The sequence below is a fragment of the Marmota marmota genome, unplaced genomic scaffold (assembly GCF_001458135.2).
Source record: "Marmota marmota marmota unplaced genomic scaffold, marMar, whole genome shotgun sequence".
Classification (NCBI taxonomy): Eukaryota; Metazoa; Chordata; class Mammalia; order Rodentia; family Sciuridae; genus Marmota; species Marmota marmota.
In genome coordinates, this window is record NW_026000057.1 from 42,744,197 (window position 1) to 42,760,750 (window position 16,554).

The window sequence follows — 16,554 nt, forward strand, 5'->3', positions numbered from 1 at the left end:
AAAGGCGGGGCGCACTGAGCTTTCTTTGCCTCGGGTACTTACAATCCACTGCTGATTACACACTCAGCTTCTCTGCCCGGAGCGAAGCGAAAGAGGAAGCAGATGGGAGCAAAGCGCCCGCGGCTCTGAGCAGCCAAGCCTCCGGGAGCCAAGCGTCTCTTTTTCGATCTCTTTGTTCTTCCTGCTGCTTGGCAAGGTGGTCCGCTACAGATTAATGGTGAAAGGAGCTCTAACAGACTGCGAAATCTCCATTAAAGCCGCTGTTCTGAGCACCACGCTCAGCACTTCAGCAACCCCCGTATGCAGCGGCCATCTTCCCCGATGTTTACACTCTTATCCCAAAGAATGTTTTGTTTGATTCTTTGTAACTGGTAAGCACAACATTTCACTTTACTAACGCTTGCTTAGATATATTTACATGGTATTAATGAGTTCCTTTTTAGGTGTCTCTTCTCTCGTAAAGTTTATGAATAAAGAACTTCTGTTTTTTGAAGACAGACTTAAATATGTTATCTTATGTGTTCATACTATTCTTATGTTCTCATAAACACATCTAAAAATCATGATAGTTTCTTAAAAGCAAACTACCTTTTCTGCTATTATACACTTTTAACCTTTTCAGAGGTGTTTTTTCTATTGTTCAGAATTATCCTTACATTTCTGTTCAGCTTAACTTTGAATGATATCATACAAAATTTCATTAGAATACCTAATTTACTAATTCTAAGTAAAGTAGGTTGGGTACAGATGAGATTCTCTACTTAAAATAGACAGTATCCTAACAAGTTATTTTCCCCAATTAAAAATATTTCCTAGTTTGAATTGTACACAAATGACGTTGTAGAGCAGAATTTCTTTCTTTTCATTTTGTTTTGTTTTTGTTTTTAATTTGAAAGCCATAACTTCAGTGGATGTTTGTCTATTTTCCTAAAATCCCAAATTCTCTCCTTAACATTTGCTGTTTGTGTTTTGCTGGATGGTCTATTGTAAATAACCACATGCAATGATGTTAATAAAGAAACCAAGGATCCTGTATAGAATCATTTCAAAAACTAACAACAGGTCTTTCACACTTAATCTGCAAGTGTCTACCAAGATGGTTAGTGTTTCCCTGAGGAAACACTGACAAAATCATAACCTCTGAATAGAACATGATGGTTGTTTGAGACCTCTTGCCTGAAAAGTGTTTAAATACCTTTGTAGAGACATGGTTGTTTTAAAATTTCTATTCTACTGCTGAAGAAAACAATGAGTCCACCTATTTTTACTCTTAGTGATAATCAAGATATGGCCCAAAGTGAGCTAATTTGGGATGAGTTTTCAAAACACTCGATGTGATTATCCATAGGGAAAAAGGATCAGTTTAAACAAGGGAAGATTTTGCGTCATTATGTAGTGGCACCCCCTCCTCCACACACAAAAATAATCTTAACTAAGTTTCTGCAGAAATATTCACATAACAAGACTATAAGCAAAAGAATCTCTACAAAAAAGTTCAATGTAGTTAAACTTCCTATTTTCCTGTTGTTCTATTTTACTTGGCCACTGGCTGGGAAGAAATCAGCATTCCAGGTGCTGAACACCCCTGTACTTGTTTTTCACAAACATGTATCCAGTATAGTAGTTTGTTGAGATGTGTGTGCCAATGCAAAATGTGATAAAAAATAGGAGAAGTCACCAATTGGGCTCCATGGAAACAGCTGGCAGGGGGAGGAAAGATAGGGATAAGAAGCTCTCCCCTTCTCAGGTATTGTCCTTGAAGGGTTAACTTGCCTAGAACAGTGAAAGAAAAAGCTGCTTTTATGTGAACTTCTGTAAACTGAGAACTTCTGAGCCCCTCCCCTTACATGTTGGGTATAAAATTCTGAAATTACCTGAACTTGGGGTTCAGGGGATTAATTGATTACAGCAAAAGCTGTGTCCTCTGAGCCTGGCTGCAGCCAAATAAAACTGTTTCCTGCTATCTTCCAGTGCATTGCCTCGTCTGTCCCCACAACAATTACTTAAAATACATCATGTTTAATTAAAAGCAAAATGTTTGTCTCTGACAAAATTAATTTAAGTGAAATCTTTTTAATTAATTCATGAATTCATTGAGTGCAATGTTAAGAATTAAAACAAAACAAAACAACAATAACAACAACAACAACAACAAAACTCCAAAGGTCCCGTTGGACTTATGGACTTTTTCAATAGTGAACGCTGTGTTCATATCATCTATTCATGGGAAGAATGGCCAGCAGTTATGTAACCATACTGAGTATCTTGGGTCAGGCACTGCCAGGCATTTGACAAACATTATCTCTGTTCATCCTAACTGTGTTCTATTACTGCTATTATTGTTAGGTGGACTCACAGGAAATTACTACAGTAAAACAAATCACAGTAATCCTAATAACTAAATGAGTGCTTTGTACCCTTCACAGGGATTACTTTTACAAGATAGATGGACAAATTCTGCTCAACAACAATAGCCAGGGGAAAAATGCTATCACACATTAAAAGAAATGAAGAAAGGAAGGAGAAAGAATTCTATTTATGTACCCTGAAAAAAGTTAATCTTTAACATAGAGTAAAATGTTAATTAAAAAAATGGTATGCACTGGTGGATATCATTTTATTAAAGAGGATCCTGTAAAACTAAGAATTCCCTGGGGAAAAAGCTGTCCCCCTCCCCCAACCGGGGATCGAACCCAGGGTCAATCTACCATTGATCTACATTAATACCCACCCTGCTCCTGCCCTGCTGCCACACACACAGTTTTTTGTTTTTGAAACAAGGTCTCCCTAAGTTGCCCAGGATGTCTTGGAACTTGCAGTCCTTCTACCTCAGGCTTCCAAATCACTGAGATTACAGTTGTATGCCACTGCATAGGGCAAAGCTGATCCTTTTTATCCTCAGCCTGTTCTACCATTACCAGCACACAGTAAGTTTCAATTATGTGTATGTGTGTGTTTTAAATTTCTACCTTTTCGTGGTGTTGAGAATCAAACTCAAGACCTCATGTATGTGAGGTAAGCACTCTATCACTGAGCCATATCCCTAGCCCTTCATCCTTTTATTGTTGTTTTTTAAAATGAATGACTCCAAATATTTTAAATAGAGGTCTCTGTCAGGAATTACATATGTTACAAGCATCTAAGATTCTCTATATTTATTAAAAATGATTGTGTCTATGCTTTATCTACGTATATGCTTTTATGTAAATTTTTAATGCTCATATGATTTGTCCAAGCTTTATCTGAATACTAGACAGAAACAAAGAACTGGAAAGTAGAAGATAGCTGTGTTGGAGCCATTGGAAGGAAAATTTAACTTTGCCTTGTTCTAGGATGCACCAGTTTCAGAAATAAAAGAGCAATAAAAAATGTCCAGGGCAGTTATATTCTTGGTGACCCCAAGGACTAATATTAGACTGGGTTCTGACTCAAGACTAAGCAGCATGCAGGAAATAAACCTTAAAAGGAAACAAGCAATAGGTCAAAACTAAAAGCAGAAATACATCAGAGGCAAAAAAAGAAAGAAAGAAATGCATCAGAGGAACTAATGTGGAAAAAAAATCCCACTGAACCTGAATTTTGCTAGGCAGGAAGTTACTGAGCAGCTCGTGAAGTCTCTGAGACATTTTGAAACAAAGATTCAATGACAGGCTTACCGAAACTTGTACTTTTACTGGAAAAGTTAAGATTTATCTCCATATTCCCATTCTCCCCAAACTTCCCTTCTCCCACTTTAATCTGGGGTCATGGTTCACATCATCTTCTCCACACAGTCATGAAATTTAGGAAACTGACATCTGATTTCTAATGAGCAATTCACTGTCTTTTCTCCATTTCTCATATAGACTGAGACACCAGGAATAGTTTTAAAATTTCTCTTTCTCCCTTTAAAAGGTTAGATACCTCATGCCTGGCAAAGTGCTTGGCTTTCTCTGAAAGAGGGCATTAGGGCTGGTGTGATTCAAGATCACTGGTTATCAGCCGCAGTATCTGAATTTTCGGTGCCTTCTATGTATCATATATTTCTCCTCTCCCTGTTTTTTGTTTCCTGGTTCATAATTCCTTACTTTTAAAAACTAAATTCAGCCTGGGGGTGGGGTGGCACATGCTTGTAATCCCAGGGGTTCTGGAGGCTGAGGTAGGAGGATTGAAAGGTCAAAGCTAGCCTCACCAACTTAGCAAGGTCCTAATTAAGTCATTGAGACCATCTCTAAATAAAATATATAAAAGGACTGGGGATGTGTTTCAGTGGTTAAATACTCCTGGGTTCAATTCCCAGTACCAAAAAAGAAAGATAAATAAATAAATTCAGGAGTCACTCACAAGTTTCGGTAAGCCTGTTGTTGTTACTGAGAATTGAACCAAGGAACATTTAATGTAGCATTTACCACTGAGCTACATTCTCAGTCCGTTTTATTTTTAGGCAAGGCCTTCATAAGATGCGTAGTAAGGCCTCCCTAAGTTACCGAGACTGGCCTTGAACTTGCAATCCTCCTGCCTCAGCCTCCCGAGTTGCTGAGATTACAGGCATGTACCATGAAGGAGCCACATATTTGAGGAGTCTTTTCAGGATGATCCCAGACTAAATTACTGTGCTGCTTCTGTGTTCTCATCAAAAGGCACTGATTATGAGTATATCATCAGCAGCTTGTGAGGACCTTGAACACGGCAACCCCTTTGCACTCATCTTTGAACACTTAGTGACTAACATAGTATCTGGTACCTGATACTAGTAGTAACTGCTAATTCATCAAAATACTGTTATTTACTCAAAATGTGGAAAGCACTTTATATACATCATCTCTTTTAACTCACAACACCAGAACATAGTAATAACTTCGTTCTGCTAAGTTCTCATAGTTGCATATGGATCCAAGATTAAAATTGGTAATATTTAACCAAGTTTCACTGAAGAGATATTAGGAGTGGTGGTCATGAATGCCTTCAAAATAGATAACTGATTTATAAACTCAATTTACAGAAGAAAATCACAAAAAAAGGCTATGTAGCTCCTCTTTAATTTGCTCTCATACTCAATAGTATTCTTATGCAAACTCCATAATTATGTCTTAATATGTTAGAGAACTTTGGAACAGGAAACTCAAAGTACAAAAAGCATGTGTCACTAAATCTGTACATAGTTATCTATGGCTCAAAAATACCTCTAAGTATGAGAGTTATGCCTGGATCCACAGCACCTTTATATTTCCCTTGTATCCAACCTGTATTTCCCAACACTTACCTCATAGTAAATGTTGTTCAACTGACTGGTTATAGAATGTTCCAAAGCTTAGAAATGCTTAGGAAAGTTGTCTTGTTGAGAGTGTCACCCCCAGACTGTGCACAACTTTTGTAGTTTAGTTAAGTGTTATTGAGCACAATTCACTGTGTTGACTTATGCTAGAACACATCCTCATAATTCATTCGGAACTAGCCTTGTCCATTTGAAATTCTCTCAACCATCTGCCTCTTTGCACGCCACATTATCATGCAGAATCATCCTTGTCCTTTGCAGATTTCTTCCATGAGAAAAAAGAAATATGGCTACTGTCTACCTAGTACAGCATACCTTGAGGATGCCCACAAAATGTGAACTGCACCAAATTGAATAATGAATATACTATTATTTTAGATGCAAAAAGTGATTGTTTCTACACAGTCTCATTAATTAAGCATAATTATTCAATAATGTCTTCTCCGCTTCTCCTTTCTACTATCTTACTTCTCCATTTAACATATTGGCCTGAAAAAAAAATGACCTGCAACTAATAGAATATTAAAATTGCACAGGACTAAGACTAATTTCTTTGAAAACTTTAGACCCAATTTCTCTTGAGCAAATAAGAGGGATAATGGTAAAATTTCATAACAGGCGAAAAATCAGGGCTATTTCATTGACTTACAAGTAGAATCACAATATAGACATATAATTTCACAAAATTTCTAGATATATTTATTAGGGAAAACAATACAAACTAAGGAAAGGAGATAGTATTTCATTTAAGGAACTATTTTATTTTAATAATTTAAGAATTATACATAATTCATAGTTGATAGAAACAATAAATAATTAGAATGGAACTTCTGTACAGAGATGAATGAGGCCAAAGGGTAATTTTAGTTATTGTTATATTATTTTTTATAGTAAATAGAAGCATGAAATACAACTCCATAGTAATCTTTATTGGAATATGTTTAAAGTACTGCTTTTATAGGTTTGCTACTGATAACATCTGGTTATCCAAGTTAGTGGAAATTGTTTTTTTTCCTCTAAACTGAAATCATATATCTTAAAACCACAGCAATGTATTCCTTTTTTCAACTTTGAATTAAATGTCTTGCTTTGATTATTTTGTCTAGCTCATGTTATTACCATCTGTTTTATTTTATAATATATTATCCTACAATGTTTAACTGCACACTCTTTAAAAAAAAAAAAAAAGGATGGAACCCGAATTATAGACTTTAGATTCCAATCAGGTCATTTCTGACATTTTATATTTTACATTAGTTTAAACATTATTATCTGAAATGACAATTATACATAATGTTAAATTCAGCAGCTTATTCGATTATTTTAAATTTCATAATGGTAAGAATAGATACATGAACAAAAACAAGAGAGTTTTATCTTCAGTATCTATGAAACTATATTTTTTTTTTTTTAAATTTTTTTATTGTTGGTTGTTCAAAACATTACAAATTTCTTGCTATATCATATTTCACACTTTGATTCAAGTGGGTTATGAACTCCCATTTTTACCCCATATACAGATTGCAGAATCACATCAGTTACACATCCATTGATTTACATATTGCCATACTAGTGTCTGTTGTGTTCTGCTGCCTTTCCTATCCTCTACTATCATGAAACTATATTTTAATGTTAGCTCTTGCCATCTATGAAATTTTGGGTCACACAAGTGGTGAGTTGGATTATCTCTTGTAGTTTTAACTACCACATAAACAAGTATGTATGAATAGTAAATGTCAGATTTTAAAAATTTGAACTATTAAAATGAGTTCAAAATTAAAAGACTGAGAGATTAATCAAGGTTCTGAAACTGACGGAAGGAATCTTACAGCATATACTTGTCTCCTGGTATCCCCAGAAAATTTGTTCTGAAACCTCTATAGAAAACAAAATTCATGGATGCTCAAGTTCCTTATATAAAACAGCATGGTTTTTGCATATAACCTGCTCACATCCTCTTGTATAGTTTTTAAAAGATGTTTTTATTAGTTCATTATAGTTATACATAATAGTAGGGTTCATTTTGACTAATCTCACATGCATGGAATATAGTTTGTTCCATTTTGGTCCCCAGTACTTTCTCTTTTCCTCTCCTTCTTCTTCCCCCTGTTCTCCCTTTCTTTACTCCACTAGTCTTCCTTCTATTTATTTACAGTTTTTTTTTTAATTGGGCCTTTACATATGCACCTAAAGGTAAAGTTCTCTATGGTACGCTGTTATACACTTTAAATCATCTCTAGATTACTCAGAGTATGTAGTATTGTACTGTTATTATTTAGGGAATAAGGACAAGAAAAATATCTGCACAAATCCAATATAGATGCAGTTATTTTTGAATAATTTTGATCTGCAGTTGGTTGAATCCATGGACACGTAGTCTGCAGATTTGGACAGAAGACTTCGTGTGCTTTTAGGATTTATGCAATATTTCAAAATATAATACTACATTATTTTTGCTGTGGCTATTTCTAAAACTCATTATAATGTTTTGCAACTTGTAAGAAAATCTATTTATAACTCTGAGCTCAAAAATTTATTCAAATAGAGTGAGTCTATTTTCCTTATGATAAAAATATATAGTTTTATAGTTTTGCTTGTTAGTTTAGACTTTTTTTTGTTTTGATTTTATATTAAACTGGATTGGCAACAGTTCTGACTGTATTTTGTCAGCAGAGTTACACAAACCTAAAGCTCTTCCTGACAAATTCAAGATACAGACCTGTCAGAAGGCAAAAAGTAAAGAGAAAAACAGAATGAATATAGAGATAAAGTAGAAGAAATGTGGAAAAATGAAATACAAAGAGAAAAAGAAAACTATTTTGCATTGGTAGCAGAATAGAATAAATTCTGCATCAATTCTGTGAATTACTCATCCTGATTTAAAAGCTAGAAGGTCATCAGGTAGATGAACACATATGGATAAGAGATTTTCTTAATAATCTTGCAAAACCAAATTTTAGATTAGAAAACTCAAAGTAGTTATTTTATACTACACTAAAGGTCCTCTAAGACATTTTTTTGCCTAATGGAATGGCATAATTCTGCAAGTGAGGAAAACACGTAAGACAAGTCAAGTGATGAACTGCATGCAAATCTGAAGAAGATTGCCATCATTTTATTATCTGCCCCAGGAAATCCTAACAGAAATGAGGATTTTCATCAATAAAGCAGAACTTAAGGAGAGCTAAGTCTGAGTTTTAGTCACCATACAGTATACTAATGTGCATGTTTATAAAAGATACATGCAAACAGCTCATTCATCAAAAGATTCTGCCAATTAGCTCATACCAGGAAATCTGGGTATCATCAAATACCAAACCTCACTCAAATGATAAGGGTGCCAACATCTCTGCCCATAACTGTGCAAACATCCTATACAGCTTCATTACCATCAACTATTAGTCAGGTAAAGGAAAAAGAGGGTAAATAAGGACATAGCTCCACACACAATCAGTCTCAAAGCTACAGATTTCTGCTTGTCGCACAGAACTCCACTGGCCTAGACATGTAAGGATGAAATGCAGCAAGAGATCCAAGCAGTTGCTCAGTGGTGAGCTGAAGTGAGATGCTGGAAGCAGAGTGACACAGATGACCAGGGCATACAGGAGCCCGGCTTCGACAGGTGTTGCACAACTTGGGCATGCTGGGAAAGAGCAGCAGATGGATCAAATGGACGTGCACTCATCAGGAAGTGGTAGCTGACTCTGAGCAATGGTGCTGGACAGGTTATGAGGTGGAGTGGCATTGTGGCATACAGCGACAGGCCCTGTAAACAGTGGCTATAGCCACAAACCAAAGGACAGTCTTCAAATGTTTACTGTGGAAAGGACCATTGCTAAATATCATTGACTTTGGGTACACCCACACCCCTAAGGAGGAGCCCTGTTAGAATTGCTATTCTCTAATGAAATGTAAATGATGAAAGCCTTTCAGTGACATTGAAATTGATACACGGTAATGTTTTACTACAAGTGCATTCAAAATAGAAATGGCTGTTTCAACAGTTTTGACCTAAAAATGTATACTTTGAACTGGACACAGTGGTGCATGCCTATAATATCAGCTACTCGGGAGGCTGATACAAAAGGATAGTAAGAGTTGAGGCTAGCCTGGGCAATTTATCAAGACTCTGTCTCAAAATAAAAAAAAAAATGTTAGTTCTGGTCAGAAAACTATTATTTTCTTTTTTTGGGAGGAGGGACAAATAATGATCTGTTCTTACCATAGTGCTGCTATGGCAGTAACTATGCTTTAAAAGTCACATTTGTTTTCAAACTGTCAGTACCTCTCCATGACATTGAGTTAGTGGTTGAGTTTACTGACAGCATCAGAAATAATATTTGGTTTTTGAATACAGGACAAAATTAGACAGCTGTATAAAAGGTCAACATTAGGAAGTCAACACATTCCCTTTGGAGAAAGAAAACAAGGAACTCTAGGAGCTTTTGAAAAATAGGAGTTGTAAAAAGAGGCAAATTTCTTACGATGGCTGTGAGCTTAGGAAGAAAAGTGTGATTATAACTCAATGTTGAAGTTTTTAAGAAAAATAAAAGGATTTTTAGATTAAAAAAATACACTTATCTTGAATCTCACCTTCTATGTTTTCTCGATACTTATTGAATTACATGAGAGAATGAGCCTACATTTTAGCAAAAAAGACTCAGGTAAAGCATATAGAAGTGTGGTTGGATTCTGAATCTCTGAACTCGCTAGACAGTGAATATTTTACAGGGAGAAATGTGGAGTTCAAGCAAACAGTAAGCATTCTATAAAGACTTGCTGAATGAATGAGGAAAGTGAGCCTAGACACAGCTCAGAAGGAACACCTCATTTGGGCCTCAGAGAACCGTAGTCATTCTTTTTTTTTTTTTTAAAGAAAGAGTGGGAGAGAGAGAGAGAGAGAGAGAGAGAGAGAGAGAGAGAGAGAGAGAGAATTTTTTTAATATTTATTTTTTAGTTCTCGGCGGACACAACATCTTTGTTTGTATGTGGTGCTGAGGATCGAACCCGGGCCACATGCATGCCAGGCGAACGCGCTACCGCTTGAGCCACATCCCCAGCCCCCGTAGTCATTCTGAATGGAAACCAGCAGTGTTAAAGGAAAGTGGGTCTCCTCTAAATCTTGGTTTACTAGGGTGCTCCAGGTTCCCCTGTGAAGCACCATTAGTCTATCTACTATGTCTCCTTTCTTCCTTCTCTGAGAACAGCTGGCTTGTCTATGTTGTTTTTACCCCAAAGAGTGAGGGAGAAGGGGACTGTGCTGTTGGTTTATCTCATTTCTCTCTTTGGCAAAATCACCGTATGAGTCCTAACCACCCCTGCCCACATTATCTGCAGTGGAGAGAACACAAAAGCTTCTCTGCCAAGTAGTCCTTGGGGATGGGGCATCAGTGTGGGGAACATGTGATATGGTATTCAAGGGATCATACCAGCATGAAACGCAAGTCACAGTACATGTTGGACATGCTACGTATGAGATGGCTGGAGGGAATGGATAGAGCATGTGCCACAAGGCAGGAGTATGCTGAAGCAATATGCCTTACGGTTGTTGAAAAGTGTGGTGTTTTTCCATGATCACAAGGTGCTACACAGAAAGGTCAGAGTATGTGCAGAAGAAAGAAATGCCATTTTATAGATGGGATATGGTCTTGTAAAGAGAACATAGTTCTGGTCAGGTTATATAACTGATGGTCTTTGTCAGTTCCTACATGTTTAATATATAGGTAAATGCGGTTTCTAACAGAGATGGACAACAAATATTCTATTAAGCTACCAGAGCTATAGCAAATTTTGAGATGAAGGAAAAAGTATAATCATTCAAATGCAGAAATATAATGGGTCTTTTTTGAGGACTGTGCACTGATAAATGCAGAGATTCCTACACAAACATATTGCCAGCAAAATAAATACATCAAAACATTCATGACCACTTTATGTACCACCTGCCTTACAGTCAAAATGATGGGATGGGTGATCTTGCAAAACATCTTCTAGTCTTAACATTTTCATTCAATATTAAAAAGCTACCCAAAGGCTGTATGGGTTTTATAGAGAACACAAATGAGGCCTAAAGTACTCTCTCTAGGATTCTGTGGCCAGATCCATGCTAGTAAAGTTAAACAGAAACTTAAATAATTTATTTATTAGGTTCAAGGAAATAAACCAAAGTACTTTGGGCTCAATTATCAATCGGACATTTCTTCTGAACTCATTATTAAGCTTCATTTCTCTAACATTTGGTGCTATATACTCGACATAACTATACAGGCAAATATTATTTCTATTTGTGAAATACCAGAGGACTCTTTGTATATATTGATATGTACATATATTAATATCAATGACCCTGAATTAGTATTTCACAACTGAAGAGCTGAATTCAGGAACTCTGCTCAAACTTCCTGGTGGATGAACTGCAAACAGTGAAGTGTTGGTATCCTCCTGATTTTACTTAGTTATTTTAAGATTCACAGTCTTTCCAGTGGATAATGCATAGGTTTTCTGAATCTTGATCAAGGGAAAAATGTGAAAAATCACACATAACATTTTGCTTAGTTGAGTTAATGAATCCAAACCCCTTAAGAACATGATGCTTCTAGAATCACTGAGAAAGCTAAACCGCACATCTGTTTATTTGTTGTTGTTGTTTTTTTTTAAACTCTATATCTAATGTGACTAGCATCAATGATTCATAAAATTATTTCAGTTCAAATTTTAGCTCAGGGGCAAGAGTGATACGAACAGACCTACTATATAAAATACCTGACACAGCTATTCACCTTTCCACTATAAAAAACAATGACTGTCTTCCTCTAGCAGAGTTAAGTCAGTGCACTAGTAATATAAATAGAAGTACACTTCAATAGTGCCAGCTGTTCTATTCAACCCCAAAGGGAAAAGTCAGCAGAGGTGACTGGCAACTTGTGGTCCACAGTCATCTTTATTTCCTAAAGTGCGTATGTCTTCCCTTGACCTGAGAATTCCCTGGTTGTTTATTCAATAACATGAATACAACCTTTCAATCCTATATTTTACTAAAGCCACCTATGGAATTATAAGCCTTGATGATGCTATTGGGTAAATTGTCTTTCTACATAAGGTTTAATTATATAGAAATTATAATTATATATGTTTCAATTTTCTTTATATTTCCTTTCCTTTAGTAATTATATTTTAAATGTCTTTTTTAAACCATTCTTTTTCAGAATGGTTTTTTTTTCAGCCTTCTAAACAAGTGGCTTGTAGAATTGTAGTTATACACACAAAAATAAGAACACAAACTGCAAGAATGATTGAAGCAAAAATAACCCAGAGATGTGGCCACAAGGAAGCAAGCTAACTGCAAACATGTGTTTAGTATGGAGAAGATGTCAGTAGCTGAAAAAGTTTTGACAATGCAACTGAATATATTAGAAGTACATGAAAATCTAGACTAAAAAAGCTGCCAAAACAAAATTCCATTGATAGCCACTTGAAACCATCTCAAGTTTAAACAAGTGTTGTTTTCATACTGTGTCCTTGAATATAAATTGTATTCTAGAGAGGATTCATGAATATATCCAATATGTGCATAAATTTCATATTATTTTTTAATTGACAAATGTACAATTTGTTATCATCTACCCACACTAGTTGTCATGATAACAATGTGTCTGAGTATATCAATATTTTAAAACACATAAAATAATGTAAAAAAAAATTGGAAAAGTCAATATGTATATATTAAAATAATAATGTATTTATAAAAAAATTAACTTTGTGTTTCAGGATAAGACTACTTCCTAAATTCATTGTTTATTTGAAACAAATTATGTTCTTTTCTGATACATATGGAACTTTGGGTTAGGATTTTTCATTTCTGACTTGAGCATACCTTTCACATCTTCATCCTCAATTGTTGTATTTGAACTCTCAGTTGACTCCTGTTGAGAAGAAAACACATTTTTAAGTTGCATGTAATGAATGGCTTGGTTTCATCTTATGAATTTGACTAGTGATATGCATATCATGCAAAATTCTTCAGCAGGCTGTGTGCATATGCTGACATGCAGATGGACAAATACATTTAAGTGGTTTTAACAGAAATAAAATGTCAAATGTTATAAACATTTCAAAAAGGAGTACTCTGGTTGCCTAAATCTGTAGCAGTATAAGTTCTGGGTGATTTGTAGAAGTAGCAGAATATATAATTTATTTTAAAAACTGGGTAAAGATGTGTTTGTGTCACAGTGTTGCATAAAGTATGTTTTTTTGTATGTGTTTAAGAGAATAAAGAAAGTAAAGGTATTAAGCCGATAATAGGCTGAAAGCAATTTGAAGAAGACTTTTCATGTTGGGCCAGCACAATGGAATTATACGAAATAATTTACTTTTAGATTTTTTTTCTATCTTGCCTAAATTAGAAACTGATTGTCATTGATAAGAAACCCACTTCCACAATGAAAATACAAAGTTCTTTATTTGTGAAACTACAAATTAAGTTGGAGATGAGTTAGCACACTTGAAAGTACACTGTAATTGCCATATATTGAGGTATGTTTCTTAAAATGGTTTGATGAATATTTTCAGTGAAAGTGTACTAATAAAAATATTTTCTAGGAAAAAAACTTTGCAGTATGCATCAGAAAGATACAATTTTCTATTTGGAATAAGTCAAGGCTACTGAAAAAAATTGCAAGCAAACTTTCAATCAACAGTTATATGCTCAGTGACATAAAACAGATTTTGAAAAGTGATGAAATACCAGTGTATTTTTATAGATTCAATATTTTAAAAAGTGATCAATTTATATATATATAATACACAATATTTGAATCAAAGGGATAAGCTATGTAAAAATGTATCCAGAGTCTCCACACACACCAAACCAAAAAAAAAAAAAGTCTTCATGCGTTCCTTAAGGTGACATAGCGTTTAGATTTAAACATGGAAGATAAACCCATGCATTGTAACAGTAGACTAATTTATGTAAGCAAGGAATACCATGCAACAACTCTTACAAATGATATAGCTAGAACTATGAAAGTGTCCACTCCAGCTGTTATGCTTGATCTTTCATTTGCTAATGCTATTGAAAAAATCATTCTCATATGTGATGGTCCTCACTACCTTAAGTCTTTAACTGTAAAATGCATCTCAAATTTAAAAAAATAATACTTAATGTTTTTTACTTTAATGATTCAGTATTGACCAGCGGAATGTTAAACCAGAGAGGAAATGTATTTTCTAAGCCCATCCATTATTGTTGATGAGGGTAAGGAGAAGTAAGACCCATGATTATATTATTATTTGATAAAAGTCTGATGATGGTATTTTTCTTCCCCTTAGAGATAAAACAATGTCTAAAAAGCAATAAATGGGAAACATAAAATACATTCAGAAAATGTCTCCCTTCACCCTTATATACGTATGTGAGTGCTGTTATTTAATTAACATGCTGTACAAATAATTTACAATAGGTAGAGCATATTAGTCTTCATTCAGCATAAATAATTAACTGTTACTGAAATGCATATAACTCAATGACAAACATATTTCACAAGAAGCAAAACTCCCAATTCTCCTCAAATTCATGCCAAACAACAACAACACTGTCAACAACAGGGAATTGAAAACAAACAAAAACAAAACCAAAATACTATGACAACAGAAGAGAATAAAACTCAGAAACAACATTAAATTTAAACAAATACCTATAAACTCAAGTTGATATTTTTGAAGACAATGGAATGATAGCAAGAAATTCTAAAATTTCATGCAGTATACATCTACAGTACAATGCACAAACAGGCATGGAAAAACAAAAAAAGACCACGTAGAATTGCTTAAGATACACAGTCATCATGACAGAATGACATTATAAATGTATAACCTGACTTTATTTTCTTACAAAGATATCATTCATTTCTCTTTCAAGCTGTCATTCATTTTTATTTAAAAGAAGTCTGGTGTACAGTTTTAGAATCATTAGGCCAAAAAGAAAGTGCAGTAAACAAAGAACAAAGATTTTCTTTTTCTTTTTTAGATCATAAATTAATTTTGTATTGAGAATTTGATGAGATGTGTAATCTTGTTAAAGCAAGATGTGGTTGATTCTTTCTGAATACCTTGTTTCCATCAGGGTTGTGGATTACAGTAGTTTGGGGCTCCTGAGTGAGAACAAAATAGAGAAAGAAACAGTTCGCATTGGTAAGTACATTCTTACTAGTCTGAGGGACAGAGCAGAAAGAGCCAACTGACAAAACTAAACAGTGACAAGAGCTAAAGCAATGTTAACTGCTGTCAGATGTTGCAGCAGACAAGATCTCTGATGAAAGATCTCCCTGGTGAGCCATGAGATAAGACTCTGCCCTACCCGGAAGCAGCATGCAAAGACCTTATTCCTGATCAGTATACACACAGGGCTTTGAAATTTGGAGACCCGAAGAGGCACTCACTGTTTCACCAAGTCCTATGCCACAGAGAACCTTCGTTTCTTTAACGCGCCCATTAATGTTGTCACATAGAAAATGGGCCAAAGTCACTGAAGGTAGATCTTTTTCAGAAGATTTCATATTCTTTGTGAAGTTATTTTTTCAGCTGTATTGCTTGGAGAATTAATTATGTTATCTTTATTATAATTAGCACATAGCTGAATACCCTTGGAAAAAATCTAGAAACATCGGACCATATTTTAAAAATAAAAAAGACCATCTTAAAGCATACATTTCAAAAGTCCATGAGAGATTTTAAGAATCATTTAAAAGGATCTTTTAATGGGTTCTAGAACTAATCATATAATAACTATAATTGGAAACATGTTGTTGATAAACCCTATATGCATTCATATCTAAAAAAAAATTTCTGCTTTATGGACTTTTTACACAGAATAATTGGCTGTAAAGTCATGTTTTTTCCATGAAGAAAATACTGTTTTTTTTTCCTATTACTATATAAAAAAAATCTCAAGTGGAAAGTAATATGCAAACAGTTGATGCAAGAAAAGATTCAGGGTTTGTGCACCAGTGGCCTGCTTGGCACTTTCATTATTTGACGAGTTGGCAAGTGGGCCTTACCCCAATCCACTATTACTATCCTGTGATAGTTGATCCTGCATACTTAGAGAACCTACCTACTGCTCCTTTCATGCTTTCCCTGGCTACAGCTGTGATGGACAGTGTTTTTCACTAGTAGAAAACCTGCTATTGTGTGTGTGTGTGTGTGTGTGTGTGTGTGTGTGTGTTGGGGGGCACTGAGGATCAAATTCTGGGCTTCCTGCATGCTAAGCACACGATCAGCCACTGAGCTACCTGTGGCCCTAA

General features: G+C 35.1%; 1 protein-coding gene across 34 annotated transcripts in view; it reads right to left on the bottom strand.

Annotated features, from left to right (window-relative positions):
* The window catches only part of Camk2d (calcium/calmodulin dependent protein kinase II delta), a 307,183-nt gene that overhangs the window by 26,581 nt on the left and 264,048 nt on the right, over window positions 1-16,554 (bottom strand). For 18 of the 34 annotated variants that reach the window (XM_048813825.1, XM_015484659.2, XM_048813817.1 and 15 more), the window contains 2 exons: window positions 15,361-15,402; window positions 13,128-13,176 (listed from right to left, as the gene is read on the bottom strand). In XM_048813825.1, the coding sequence (XP_048669782.1) occupies window positions 13,128-13,176; window positions 15,361-15,402 (91 nt within the window). Of the gene's footprint in view, window positions 1-6,827; window positions 10,112-11,699; window positions 11,762-13,127; window positions 13,177-15,360; window positions 15,403-16,554 lie in introns of those variants that run through there. The other 16 variants (XM_048813827.1, XM_048813820.1, XM_048813828.1 and 13 more) reach the window with 3 other exon arrangements.